The sequence below is a fragment of the Acomys minous genome (assembly GCF_964271855.1).
Source record: "Acomys minous genome assembly, chromosome: 2".
Lineage (NCBI taxonomy): Eukaryota > Metazoa > Chordata > Mammalia > Rodentia > Muridae > Acomys > Acomys minous.
In genome coordinates this window covers 136,033,981-136,049,191 of record NC_140484.1, presented here as the reverse complement: position 1 = coordinate 136,049,191, position 15,211 = coordinate 136,033,981, and the positions used below count along the sequence as shown (strand labels likewise).

Sequence of the window (15,211 nt, the reverse complement as noted above, 5' to 3'; positions counted from 1 at the left end):
AAGAACCAATAAAAGATTCCAGCATCCCTCATACAGTACCTCCATTTCTTTGGCCATATTTTGTGCTGATTATCTTTCCTTTATATATAACAATTCTATTATATGTCACACATTGTTCTGCTTGTAGCCTACAATAGTCAAACTTTAGATCTGAATAAGAGAATGCATTAACTGCATAACAAGCATAACTTCAGGAACAAAATAGTCCATCGGTACCTGGTGTTTCTGGTAAAGCATCCTCTCTGTGGAGGATGTGGCCAGCTTCCCATTCCAGCTGTAGACAGTGCTATACCATGGGATAAACACTAGTAACCTCTGTTGGAAATGGCCGACTTTCTAACTGTTCCCAAGGACTCAGATGTTTTCAATGCCCTTGGGCAGTTTGCTGTTCTCCTTTCTTGCTTCAATATCACGGGGTTGGTTTCCCTCTGCAGGACAAGGGAGTCTTGGAGAACAAGGGATAATAAGCACACTGACTTCTGGGAGATACTCCTCTTTCAATAAACACAAATACCACGTGCCTGTGCGCTCATTTGTATTGCAGATAGAAGTGCTAAGTCACATGCAGAGAGCAGAAAAAAGAAAAAGAAAAAAAAAGTCAGACCCGTACCATGATGCTTAGTAACACTGCTAGGATCCAGGGCTTCCTTCATCAGTGGGGTCTGGGCCTGAACGGAATGAAGAGAGCAACCCGAGAGCATGCGTGCATTAACTCCTGGCTCTCTGCTCACAAGCACAGGTGTAATGTGTCTAGCTCCAAGCCCCTTTGACTTTCCCACAATGACGGACTGGAACCTGGGATTGGAATCCACATTAAATCCTTTCTCACTTGAGTTGCTTTTCTCAGGGTATTTTATCACAGCCAAGAGGAAATGAGACTAACGTGAACTGTTTCGATAAAGTTGAAAGAGTCAAAAACTATTATAAAGAAATAACAAACTATGCAAAAAAATAATGAAAGGAATCAGGAAAATAACATCACCCATAATATCAACAAAATAAATTAAACATGTAGGAATAAACTTAACCATAGATTTTATTTAAAAAGAAAAAGACTTGCATCTTGAAAAACATCTTTCTTTAAGAAGCAGAGGAAGCACTCACATGATGCAATCTTCTCTGAACTGGAAACTCTCTACTCTGTAGCTCCAAAGAACATACTAACTGTCCCTCATTTATGAAGCATAATTCACCAGAGAGGTCAGTGCCTTTCTTAGCTGGAGAGAGTCTATTCCTACTCATTTAGAGTTTTAAACTAATTTAAAAAGACAAGTGCATAGATGGCAACTCACAAGAGTACACTCAAGTGATTCAGCACAAGCCAAGTCATGCACACTAAGGACCTTCCCTTGTAGCTGCTGCTCCTAGGTATGGTGCCATGTATTCAAACAAATATGGAAGCTCATACTTTTGCAGTTCTCAGACCCTACTAAAAGGCCTTAAAAAGGTGCTAACATCTGTAAACCGTGTTTTATAAAAGGAAACCAGAAGGCAGGGATGCAGGTGACTCAGATGGTGAAGACACATGCCATCAAGTAACAAAAACTGAGTTCAATCCTCAGAGTCACATAGTGGAAGGAGAAACCCTCTGACCTTCACACAAGGCTGTGGCTTGCACACATGAGCAATAAATTAGACAAATGAATATGTTACTGAAAAAGAAAGACACTAAGATCAGGACAGCTGAGAGCAGAATTTCAGAACTTACAAACTGGAATCTCAATAGTTACTCAGAAGGGCACAAAGCTATTGCATAGAACATGGCTTATAACTTTCAGAAATCATAAATATATTTACTATGTATAAGGCAGTCAAGCGGGCATTTTATACTGACAGATACTTAGTTCCATACAATGATCTTCAATTTTCACTTTTAAACACCCCTGAATTTATTACAGTTTGTAAGAGGCAACATTTAAAATTATATACCAGACATAACCCAAACTCTAGGCTACACATTGCTATTTATGTTTATATTTATATTGCTATTTATATTTTCTATTCCTCAACTTCCTGGGCAAAGCAACACACTCTTAAAAGGTCATCAGTGGGGGTCAGGGGCCAGTTCTTATGGACTGTCATAAACAACAGGGATGAGTGAGTGGCTAAAAGGCTTTGTCATCTTTCTTCAATTCAAAGGAAAACATGGAAGTCGGAGGACATGGATGTTATACCGACTGATCTAGCTTTAGGCTTGATGAGCTGCCCTTGAGAATATGAATAAGAGCCAGTGGGTAAGCATCTCTCCTGAAGGACGCCAGATCTACCAGATCTAAACATGACAAAAGGGAGGCCATAAAAAGGGGTACTCAAGTGGCCCAGGTATGTCTAGATGAAGGTGGGCATCAAGGCGGGAAGACTGGAAACTGATGAGAATGAGAAAACTCAGGAGTTCGGAGGACACAGGGTCATGGGGGCTGGACAGTCCCACGGATTGAAGTACGGATAAGCAGGCTGGGAGAAGCAGCATTGAGAGAACTTGTAAATGAGGGACCCATGGTTTGTGACATTGAAGAAGGACACTGCACCCTCTTCGCAGTCAAGGAAAACCCCAACCCGATGGAGAGGGACAGCCACAATAGGGATCAGAACTGCCGGGTTACAGTTGGGAGAATCCTCAAAGATCCTGTACTCGGATCCATCCTGTAAGCCTATCACCCAGTATCCATTCTGAGGTTTGTATCTGTGGTAAACATTTGGCTGAGTTTTGCCTCTTCGAACATGAAACTTTAAAGTACGTTTTCTAGTGTAAACCCCCAGGATCCATGCGGTCTTTTTAGACACATCCACCTCCCAGTAATATCTTCCTGAGGAGAAACATCTGGAGCCCAAGATACCATTATTATAGCATGCAAGTGGCCAAATGGGCACAGATGTCACTTGTCTGTGATCTTCCGAAAGAGTAAGATTCAAATTTAGGTTTTCTGGATTAAATGTGAAGTTCACTGCAAGGAAAGAAAAGAAAAGGATCAGGTGGCAGATATGGAGGCAGCTTGTTTGACGACATTGTAAACAGAAAACACTAGAAAGGCTATAGGGGGAAATAATATTGATTGATTGTGGGAGATCATTAAACAAAACAGAAATGTTATATAGTTGTTGTTTACTTCAGGGTCTTGTGAAGTAGCCCAGGTTGACCCTAGACATGCAATTCTCCTGCCTTGTCTCTCTAGTGCTGGGACTGTAAGCATGTACCACTGTATGAAGCCTTAGAGGAATACATTATGTATGTACGGCAACACAGGAAACAAAGGTAATGAGGTCTCATTGAAAAATACATCTTCGGAAAGGTCATCAGAACACAGTGATTTGAAAATCTGCAATTTCTTACCCCAGTAGCCACGGACAGCTCTTAGGTCTGAAACAACAAAAGATTTGGTGACTTTGTTAGACAGAAAAATTTAGAAGAGGTACTACTTTGCTCTAGAGGCAAGAAAGGGTGGTACAGTGAAGCTACAAACTGGGAAATGAGAGGACAAAACAGATACTTTACTGTGCTCCCTCAGATACTGTTTAGTGCTCCTCAGATATTGTTCAGCGCTCCCTCAGATACTTTACAGTGCTCTCTCAGATACTTTACAGTGCTCCCTCAGATACTGTTCAGTGCTCTCTTGGATACTTTACAGTGCTTCCTCAGATACTTTACATACTCCCTTAGACACAACTGATTTTTCTTCTTCAGAGAACACCTCTTCCCTGACTTAAAATAATTTTTTTCTTCTTTTCTTCTCTGACTTTTCATCTTTACTTTTAACCTTACAACCTGATGACACAAGAATGCTGTGTGTACATTTCCACTGCTCCCCTCGCTCACCTCTAAACTTCCGTAGCATGCCACTGAGATCAGGAACTTGGAATACCGTCTTCAGTCTCTTAGAAACAGCTTTTGGCTTCTTCAGTGTCCAGATCTGACTCCTAGGGATGAAGAAATAGTTTAACCTTCACATCTGTCACAACTGTCTCTACCTCCTTCCACATCACTGGTGTACTTCAGCTGAGCAGCCTAAGGAAAGCCCTTACTCTGAAGCAGAAGCCATAGGCCTCTGTGAAATATGTTCCTACTTCCCTGCTATGTGACACTGGGAGGGTCTACACCTCTTGAAATCACGGTTGCCTCTTCTAAATATGGGGTAACTTTCACCTTGTTTGAAATCTCGCGGAAATAATATAAATTTGGATGAAAACCATAGAGAAGGCTTTGCCACCTCACTGAAGGTGGGGTGCCGACTTATGAGTTCTCAAGGAAACTAAGAGCAAAGCTGAACATCCTGGCTGTGAGGTAGAGTTCTGCACAGACAGCCTGTGAGTTAGTGGGTAGTCTGAAACCTGGATTTGGATGGTACCCCCACCCATTAGAGATAACAGATGCGGAGGGAGCAGAAAGCCTGAACTCCAGGGGTGGTCCGTATCAGAGATAACAGGTTGTTAGGGGGGAAAGTTTTATAAAAGAAAAATTATAACTTAAAATGAGCATTCAGCCTGACTTAGTGGCACCTGCCTGCAATCCCAGCACTCAGGAGGCAGAGGCAGGAGGCTCAGGAGCTTTTGGCTAACCTCATCTATGTGGCTGCATGGAACCCTGTCTCAAACAAAAAACAAAAAAACAAAACAAAAACAAAAATAAACAAACCGTCGAATGAGCCTATTTCTAATAGCATAAGGGACGTTGATGCTATCAGTTTAGCAACTATAGATTCAAGGATTCCACTTTAACATAAGCACTTGTAAAGCCTGCAAAACAAGGGATTGATTATTAGAAACCTGCATCAGAACCACAAATCCCAAGGTGTGTCTGTTTTCAAAATTCAGTAGTAGTCTATATTTTCAGTGAGAAAGTTAGTATGATGAGCAGTGCCCATGGCCTGTCTGAGGCCGTGGTAAGGCTTTCTGTATAAGAAACACTTACAAAGTGAGAGATCCAGGCCTGCCAGTAGGAAGGGAGAGTGAAGTCACAGGAAAATGACGCAGATCTCTAATGTGCTTTGTGACCATAACTCTGACTTAAACTGCTGCATTCACCACCACCTAATCCATTCTTGGCGAGGGAAGTCTTCACCCCTGGGACCAGCAGTTCTAAATAACCTGGCACCCAAATGTCCCTGATCTGGGAGATGTTTTTTCCTACTGGGATGGCTCCTGTTTTGGTTAGGGTTTCTATTGCTAACACCATGACCAAATGCAGCTTGCGGGGACAAGCGGTTTATTTCATCTTACATGTCCAGATCACACAGTCCATCATGAGGGGAAGTCAGGGTAGGAACTCAAAGCAGGAACCTGGCGGCAAGAACTGAAGCAGAGACCATGGAGGAGTGCTGCCAATGGCTTCTTCTTCATGGCCTACTCAGCCTGCTTTCTTATACAATCCACGACGAGGGGCCCAGGGTGGCACTGGGCCCTCCCACATCAACCATTAAGTCAAGAAAATACCTCACAGGCTTGCCTACAGGCCAGTCTAATGGGTTTATTTATTCAATTGAGGATCCTTTTTCTCAGATGACTCTAGCTTGTGTCAAACTGACAAAAAAACAAAACAAAACAAGACAAAACAAAACAAAACAAAACAAAACCCCAAAAACCAAAAAACCAAAAAAAAAACACAAAACAAAACAAAACAAAAACCAAAAAAACAAAACAAACAAACAAAAAACAACAATAACAAAAAAACTCATCAGGACAGCTACTAACTTATTTTCATTACACAAAAGCAACGCTTGGGGGGGGGGGCACCCATACGCACCATTTCAAGATGCCGCTCATATCCTGGGAGAAGAAAAAAAAAAAAAACAAAGAGTGAGAATTGGAGCAGGGTTAGTGAAAAAGAGGTAAGGAGGAGGCGGAAGAAGTAGAAACAAAACGAGAGGATGGAGAGTAAGTTATTTTACTTTTTTCTGGAGAGCTTCTTCAGATGTGGCACCCTCCTGCCTCAGCCTCTGAAGTGCTGAGCTTACGGAGACTCACCAGCAAGGCTGGCTAAAAATAGAGTTCCTTTCCTTTTCCTTTTTTGTTTTGTTTTTGTTTTTGAGCCAGGGTCTCTCTGTGTAGCCTTGGCTACCTTGGACTCACTTTGTAGACCAGGCTGGCCTCCACCTGCCTCTACTTCCCAAGTGCTGGGATTAAAGGCGTGCCCAGCCACGCCCGGCCCTCCTTTTCCTTTTGTTAAAGTTATGCCAAAATATCAACAAAACTGTTAATCCTTAGTCTAGAAAGAAAAATCCTTAGTCCAGGAAAAATAAAAAAAAAACAAAGAGGTGAACGTTTTCAAACTGGGAAGAAAGGGTGAGGCATTGCGGCTGGCCTAAAAGAAATGAAAAGAATCATGGTGACTCATTTTAATCCCAGCCCTCAGGAGGCAGAGAAAGGAATCTGAGTTTGTGAGTTCAAGGCCAGCTTGGTCTACATAATGTGTCTCAGGCCAGCCAGATCTACACAGTGAAATCCTGTCTTAAAACAAAAACAAGCCGGGCGTGACGGCACACGCCTTTAATCCCAGCACTCGGGAGGCAGAGGCAGGCGGATCGCTGTGAGTTCGAGGCCAGCCTGGTCTACAAAGTGAGTCCAAGACAGCCAAGGCTACACAGAGAAACCCTGCCTCAAAAAAGTAAAACAAACAAACAAAAGTCAAAAAGAACCATAAGGAGCTGGGGTGTGGCTTGGTACTAGAGTGCTTACCTCGCATGTGTGTGGTCCTGGAATTCCACCCAGTTTCTTGTGTTATAAACAAAATTAGATCAGTTGGTGGAGATGAAGAAATTCCCAGGAGTACAGAACCAACCAATACTGATTTAAGAAGACAGAAATGTATAGAATAAAAACATGTAAAAAGATTACACTGGAAGTTAGCCTTCAAGCAAAGAAAGGCCAACCATCACTTTACTGTGGACTTTTACTGAAAGTTCAAAGAATAAGTAACACCAAAATTGTTAAGACATTACAAAAAACAAACAAACAAACCAAAGCATGGCAGGGCAGAGGATACAGCTTGGCAGTAGAGTACTTGGATACAAAAATGAGAAAGGGCAGTCAAGGTGGCTCAGTGAGTAGATGTGCCTGCTGCCACATTTGATGACCAGAGTTCAATCCCTGGGATCCATATGGTGAAAAGAGAGGCCAGACTCCCAGGAGCTGTTCTTTGATCTGTGCATGTGGGCTGTGGTGTGTGTGTGCATGCATACATGTGAATCACACACAATAAAAAAATATAGTTGAAAAAATTTAAATCCCAAAACAAAAATGAAAACCCATGGCCATTATAGTCATGACCAAATATTTATCCCATAAATGATTCCATAGATGCAGGCTCAAGATACATACCATCAGTCAATGTGACTGACTGTATTAGTAAAGTAAATAATAAAAACCACACAATCTCAACGACGGTGAAAGCACATAAAAAGCAGTTGACAAACTTTCATATACTTCCATGTAAAAACAAGAAGAAAGACAGCAGGCAGGACTAGAAGGCACCGTGTGAAGTCTGCCAAAAATGTACCCCCACAGGAGTGTCCTTCTTAATGGGGGAAAACTGAATGATTCCCCTCAAGATTGGAAAAGATATGAGCATTTTCTCTTCCACTACTTCTGAGACAGGAAGAGAGAGAGAGAGTGGAGGGGGGGGGGGGCAGGGAGGAAGGAAGGAAGGAAGGAAGGAAAAGAGGAGACATGTCTGCACTCTGTGGTGAGCTGCTCCTCCCTACCTGCAGCAGCTCCACCTCTGACCATCGACACCGACGCTCCAGGTCCGTGATAAGTTCCTCCAGCAACTGGGTCTGCTGAGTGAGCTCAGCCTCAGCCTCTGCCAGGCTGTCCAGTATCGTCTGCCCCTCTTTCCCTAGTCTTCTCAGCTCTCTCTGTTCCTCAATGTCCAGGATTCTTCTAAGCTGATTAAAGCCCTTTTGTATCCTTTGTCTCTCACTCTGGATCTGAAACTGTGAGAATGGACAGAGGGAGAAAGAGACGTAATGACTCTGTCAGGCTGAAGTAAGATGTCAGTGTAAGACAGTCGGACTTCAAAGCAGGGGCATGTAGGAATATAGACCAGCAGTTTGGGGGATGCTATTTTTATCCTCCATTTTGCCTTCAGTACAAATAAGCCCAAACAAGAAAAACAAAACAAAACAAAAAACAAAAATAAACCAGCCCTCTCCTTGTCTTATCTAAGCCACCTCCAAGAATAATCTAAGGCTGTAAAGATGCTTGGACACTCATGCCTCCCTGAACTAGCACTCCTGGCTTTGAAACCTAGAGAAGCTGGTTTTGTTTTGTTTTGGTTTGGTTTGGTTTTTTTGCCCGGTGTCTTTCAGCAGAACTGTCAGAGCCTTGGTGGGAAAGAGCACACAGACTCTTCCAGCCTTCGACATTCTACAGCTTATCTTTTTATTCAACTCCAAATATTTACATGTATTTACCACAATCTGCCCCCATCTCTCATTCCTAAAAAAGTAACTTATCAGATAGCTTTGGATTTATTAAGCGTAATGGAACAAAGATGAAGGGCCCCTGATTGGTTTAGAACCAAGGAAGGCCACACTAAGGTTCCCCTCAGAATCACTCAGGAAGTTCTCTTGCCTTCCAGGAAATTCTGTCTTCTCTGATGTCAGCTTGCAATGTCATCGCCAACCCCTGCTCCTTCCTCAGCCTCTTGAGAGCTTGCTGGAGATTCTCCTGTTGAGGAGGGAATTGCATCTGTTATGCTTCCCACTTGGATGGAGAACTAAGAAAGAAACTAGGTTGTTCCCAGAAAAGTCCAGTTTATAAAAGCTGTGAGGTTGATGCTTAGGGTTTACGACATGGAAGAAAACCTCAGGAGGTGAACGCATTCTCTATGCCTAGAGGAGTGAGTCATCATCCGCACACTGTCTTTCCTTAGAGACTATGGTACAGACTATGTAGCAAGGCCATCTTTTCCTCAGAGCAATGATCTCCCCAATTCACAATGCTCTGCAGCAGTTTCCCTGCTGAAAGGTGCCGTGAAAGCAACGCTCAGAAAGCAATCCCCACCCATGCAATGCAAGGGGAGAGGGACCCCAAAACCTTCTGTTCTTGGTCAAGACAGTGTATGCACTGCAGGCCAACCGTTATATAACTGGAAAGACGTTTCTAGGCATTAGGAACCAAACATAAGGCAAGGGCTCAATACTATGGCGTCAATGTCACTCAAGGATGATGGGAAGGTAAGATTTCTTACTGAGGATGATTCTCTGCCCTGTCTTCCTCCATCGTGACCTTACCTGACATTCCTTGGCTGCATCTTCTCGGAGGAAGGTGTGGTGACCACGATGCTCCTGAGAACGTTCACAAACCCAGCAAATGACCTTCCTGTCTTCCTTACAGAAGAGGAGGAGTTTCTCTTCATGGTGTGCACAGAGATCTCTCTTTTTCCCACTGTCAGGGTTCAAGTCAACTTCCCTGAGTCTCTCCAGGCCACCTGTCAGATGCTGACCAGCCTGTAGCTTTTCAAATGAGAATCTAGCACCACACACAGGACAGCTGTTGTGCCCTCTCGTGTTGATCACTGCATCCTTGTTGATGGTGAGGCAGGCTTGGCATACACTGTGGCCACAGCCTAGACTCAGGGGTTCTGTCAAAAGCTCCTGGCAGACAGAGCAAGTGGCCTTCTTCTTTACACTCATTGCAACGGTTGAAGCCATTATTCTGCTCCCTTACTTCTTCCTGTCCTAACTTCTGAGGCTCTTCTTTCTTAAGGACTGCTAGACAGAAGTCAGATTACAAAACAATGGTATATCAGTCCGCCAGTGCCACTTAAAACAGCCAGCCTCTACGTTTCCTCACAGTGGGTGTGATATGACGTAGAAAGCACGTTACTTTCAGCTCTGCCTAGACAGAATCTGAAACCAGGGACAAAGCAATTAATAATTTGGTGAATGGGACAGAAATACTGCAGATGAAGACTCCTGTGGCGGCACAGAGAAATGTAGGAAGGAGGAGTGAGAGAAACCCTCAGAAAACAGGGTTAACATGGGCCTTAGTGCTGTGGAGAAGTTCACTCTAACAACAAAAGACCTGAGGCCTGCAGAGCAAATGGCAATGGGCAGCGTCTCTCTTTTCCTCCTAGTGTTTGTCACACAGTACAGTGTTGGGACAGTCATTTTGATTGGGACCTGGCAGGTTTGGGAGTGTGCTTTCCTGCTTCCATTATTTAAAAAACAAACAAACAAACAAACAAACAAAAACAAACCAAAAAAAACCAACCTGGCAATGGAGGCGAAAGCCTTTAATTCCAGTACTTGGGAGGCAGAGGCAGGTGGATCACTGTGAGTTTGGAGGCTAACTTGGTCTACAAAGTGAGTCCAGGACAGCTTAGGACTACACAGAGAAACCCTGTCTCGAAAAACCAATAAATAAATAAAAATTTAAAAATCATATTTTAAGTCAAGATCTTACTAAAAGAAGAACGAATCAATGGCAAAGTTTGTAGAAAGAAATAAGAACTGATATTCGTGAGATGGAGACTAAAATAAGTTTTTTTTAAAAACAAAAATCAGTGAAACAGTTCTTTGAAAGAGTAAACAGGACTGACAACTTCTTAGCCAAACCAGCCAAAAGGATGAGAGGAGTGGACGCCTATGATCAGTGCACATCGTATAAGTGCACACGATTTAAAAGAACAACAGACATTATTCTTAAAAGTTAATAAAAGCTAATGAACATTAAGAGATGATGTTCAACCTGCTGTTGACTGGTAAGTAATAAAAAGAAATGTTTGAAAACCACTGTGAGGTCTGGAGAGATGACTCAGTGGTTAAGAACACCTGTTGGTCTTCCAGATGACCCAAGTTCAATTCCCAGCACCCACATGGAGACTCACAATATCCATAACTCATGGGTCATGGGATTTGACATCTTCTTCTGACCTCCAAAGACACACACACACACACACACACACACACACACACACACACACACACACGGCACACATTCTCTCTCATCCCCTTTTTTCTTTTTCATTCTTTCTTTTACTTTGTTCTTTTGAGACAAGGTCTCAAGGTGTCATGTAGCCCAGGCTAGGCCTCATACTGGCTGGATGACATAACCAAGGATGACCTGGAACTAACTTCTAATCCTCCTGCCTACTCCTCCCAAGTGCTGGAGTTAGAGCTACTCCCCACAGCAGTGAACTGTCTCGGGAAGCCCATACTTCCTCCTGAGTGTACTTGCTCTCTATAATAAATTTCCTACAGCTGGGCATGGTGGCGCATGCCTTTAATCCCAGCACTCGGAAGGCAGAGGCAGGTGGATCACTGTGAGTTCGAGGCCAGCCTGGTCTACAAAGTGAGTCTAGGACAGCTAAGGCTACACAGAGAAACCCTGTCTCTAAAAACCAAAATAAACAAATAAACAAATAGGGGCTGGAGAGATGGCTCAGAGGTTAAGGGCGCCACCTGCTCTTCCCGAGGTCCTGAGTTCAATTCCCAGCAACCACATGGTGGCTCACAGCCATCTATAATGAGATCTGGTGCCCTCTTCTGGCATGCAGGGATACATGCACGCAAAACTATGTATACATAATAAATAAATATATATTTAAAAAACAAAAAAACAAATAAACAAACAAACAAACAAAAACTTCCTCCAGCTCCTCACCGAGCCTCCTCTCCTGATTCTTTCTTTGATAGCGGGGAGAACTGGGAAACGCTAGGGAGAGGTCTATTACCAGCCCTCTCTGTACCTTTGAGACCTCCCCGGCCATGTATGCGCTCACTGCAGCATCCCTCCAGGCAGCATCCTCCGTGCCTACCTCCTGTTCCTTTCTCTGCAGCTCCTCTGGAGCATCCTCCTCTCATGTCTAAGGAAAGTCCACCTGTGTTCCTCACACTCGAAGATTCTACTGAAAAGCTGGGGGGTGGCAGCGGCACCACCTTTAAACCTAGCACTTGGGAGGCAAAAGCAAGCGAATCCCTAAGTTCAAGACCAGCCTGGTCTATAGAACTAGTTTCAGGACAGCCAGGGTTACACAGAGTACCTCTTTCTCCAAAAAACCAAAACCCCAAAGCAAAACAAATAAGAGATTCTACTGAAAAGTCTGCTTACTCTGAAAACTAAAGCCAAAAGGCTTTAATTTACTCTTTGAACATGGTGAACCATGACATTATACTCTTGTACAGTCTATGTTACTTGAATTTTTTTTTTCCTGAGATAAGGTTTCACTGTTTAGTCTTGGCATGTGCCACCACACCCAGCTTTTATTCGATTGTTTTTGTTTTGTTTTTAACTGGTTTTTTTTTTTTTCGGTCATTCCTAGCTAGAGTGTAACTTATAAATTTATTTCATTGTTAGTAAATACTGAGTGGATGCTTATTATATTTTTTTCATGCCAGAGAAACATGCTTTATTTCCACTAACATTTTTCATAATATGAATGAATGAAGAAAGAAAGAAAGAAAGAAAGAAAGAAAGAAAGAAAGAGAAAGAAAGAAAGAAGCCAACCCTGAATATCTTCTGTGCTTGGCCATGATTAAACTCTGGGGGGCTGGAGAGATGGCTCAGTGGTTAAGAGCACTTGCTGCTCTTCCAGGGGTCCCGAGTTCAATTCCCACCAACCACATGGTGCCTCACAATCATCTACAATGTGATCTGATGTCCTTTTCTGGCATGCAGATGTACATGCAGATAGAACACTCATATGCATAAAAGAAAAGAAATAAATCTTAAAAAAAAAAAAAAAGAAAAGAAAGAAATCTTAAACTCTGTCACAACGACCAGTATCTCCAGCATTCAGGTGGAGATTCAGAAGAAGGCAGGAGATGTGAACTCTTAAAGTTGAGAGTATTGCATCATGGCAGCTGTTTAACCCATCCATCCAGGTGCAACATGCTCGTATGTTAGCCTAACACGGGAAATACTCAGGGTCAAGATCTTAGCAAGAGCAGTAACACTTAGGGCTATCCCCAGCCATAGCCAACTCTTGCGATCTAGCAAACAAGGAACAGACATAACCTTCAGTGCAAAGACCCAAGAAAGAAGGGCCAATAAACAGTCAGGTGAGGACGCCAGGGTCAGTTATGCCTATTGAAGCAGAAACAAGCAAGTTTGGAGTGGAGGGGGGAGGGGGACGGAGGGGGGCGGGAGGCGGGGCGGGGGGGGGGTGCACAGGCTTGCAGTCCTAGTTACTTATGAGGCTCAGGCAAGATGGTATATGGGCTCAGAAGGCCAAGGCCAGCCTCAGCAATGCAGCAAGTTCAGTCCCAAAAATAAATAATGAATACATTAACAACAACAACAATCACTCTTTAGATAAAAACAAATAGACTCCTAAAATTGGAGCCCCAGAGGGGATTATCCAACCTGTGCACCTGTGCGTTTTCACGGTAGGTCAGGGCTCAGGATGGTACGAAGGTCACTGATACAGCCCTCAGTGGCTGCTAGGAGGGGTGTAGAGGCTCCTTTTAGCCCAAGCCCTGAATCTCTACACTTTCTAGTAAGTGCAGGGGAGAGGGAATAAGGAAGATAGGAGAGAAAAAGGGGCGCGGAGGGGGGAGGGGGAGGGCGGGGGGGTGGTGGCGGGGCGCGGAACTTTGCTCTTGAGATTCCAGACCTGTTTGCAAGGTAGGGTGTCCCACATGCGGAGCGGGAAAGGCTTGCCCAAGAGAAAGAAGGTCTACTCCAGAAAACAGAATTTCAAGACCTTCCCCCCCCCCCCCCCCCGCAAACTCTTTTTCTACTTTCAGATCACAGCGGTTTCTGATCTAAGGCAGACTGACCTCCCCTAAGCTCTGCTGAGTTCTCTCCTCCCAGGGTCTCCCTCCCTCAACCCTGTACAAACTTTCACACACACCTTTGCACCCTCACCTCTGGGCCCGGAAGGTGAAATCTTTCCTCCAGGCTGAAGCAGTGAGGTAAAGCTAGTGGAAGCCTTTGCTTAGCCTACCAGCAGCCCCACCCTCTCCAGCTGCCGAGAAAAGAAACTGAAACTCCGGACCAGCGGGAGCAGGAAAGAGGAAGAAACTTCTGGGCCCCAAGGGATGGCAAACCTCTAGCCCACAGACAGAGGGCGCTACCGCGACTCTGGTGATCCAGGGGAGAACTGAAGACTTGACCTAGCTGTGAAATTTTCAGTGGCCAAGAGCTTTTGGGTGGTGGTAGCTAAGGGTGGTCACTGATATCAGGTGGGTAGAGATCAGGTTATGGGAAGATCCCACTCAGCAAGAAGACAGCCACGAACTCGGGAGAAGCAGGAAAAAAAAAGCCCTTATTAACAAAGAAGTGGCCCAGCTAGCTTTACAATTTCTTACATCCTTTCTTCAGGCCAGGCAGCACTGTCTAGTCACTGTCTGAGGCTGGTCTCTGAGTCCCTTTATCATTAAAGGGAGTTCAGTTAGGCAGGCTTACAGGAACAGAAGTTGCCAGAAGGCATAGTTTATAGCCATAAAAATACACAGGCGTTTGTGAATAACAGAAGCCCTTTGGTGGTGAAAATTGAATACGCAGCATGCCCTTTGTCCACTGTGACAATCTCAACTGTCCTCATCCCCATCCCTCCAATTGGCTTTTAACAAACAGCCTGAAGGCTACACAGAGAAACCCTGTCTCGAAAAACCAAGCAACAACAACAACAACAACAACAACCACCAGGCCAACCTGAAAACAACCAGCTCACTTAGGATTTGGCTAGAGTTTCTCTTAAAACGACCATAGCATCACGTACATTACCTCCCTCTCCCTCTTCCCGCCCCTCCCCCTAAGCTGGGGAAGCCGCCAAACACGTGGACAGCTCTATACAAAGGATTGTCAAATCAACCCACCCAACAAGAGGGCAACACCATGTCTGGACAGGAAACCTCCCCAAATACTCAGTGTTAGTGACGTTGCAGAACTTGGAGAACCTACAACCATGACTTTACGAAAGTGACTTAAGCCCTATGCGATCCAAACGTCTGTCCTTAAAACCGCAGGTAAGTGTAGTCTTCCCTGTGTGTGAGGGGTGCAATAAAGAAACCACCCCCTTGGCTGCTGCTTGGGACACAGGAAGGTTTTTATATCTAAGAGACTATCCAGAGGCACCTGGAAGTGTCCAGAGCAGAATCTGTCTATCTTGGAGAGAAGGGAGAACACCAAGGGCAGTGGCAGACAATAAGAGATGTGGAAGACAGTGGTAGTGGGGGAACCGTGTCCTTACAGAGTGAACAAAGGGGTGCCTGAGGGGAGTCAGCATGCCGGCGTGTGAGAGCTCTGAAACGTGTAAAACGTACTTGTG

General features: G+C 44.2%; 1 protein-coding gene across 6 annotated transcripts; it reads right to left on the bottom strand.

Moving 5' to 3' along the window:
• Positions 1-1,018: 1,018 nt before the first annotated feature.
• On the bottom strand, positions 1,019-13,928 carry TRIM34 (tripartite motif containing 34). Of its 6 annotated transcripts, none has more exons than XM_084752388.1 (8): positions 13,793-13,928; positions 9,228-9,845; positions 8,566-8,661; positions 7,695-7,925; positions 5,738-5,760; positions 3,815-3,915; positions 3,332-3,358; positions 1,019-2,945 (listed from the first exon to the last, which is right to left on the bottom strand). In XM_084752388.1, the coding sequence occupies exons 2-8, from the start codon at positions 9,645-9,647 to the stop codon at positions 2,386-2,388; spliced, it is 1,458 nt and encodes a 485-aa protein (XP_084608514.1). In that variant the 5' UTR covers positions 9,648-9,845; positions 13,793-13,928; the 3' UTR covers positions 1,019-2,385. The 6 variants fall into 6 exon arrangements, with proteins under 6 accessions (XP_084608514.1, XP_084608516.1, XP_084608517.1 ...); XM_084752390.1 differs by having other exon boundaries at positions 9,228-9,707; XM_084752391.1 differs by having other exon boundaries at positions 9,228-9,704.
• Positions 13,929-15,211: the final 1,283 nt, after the last annotated feature.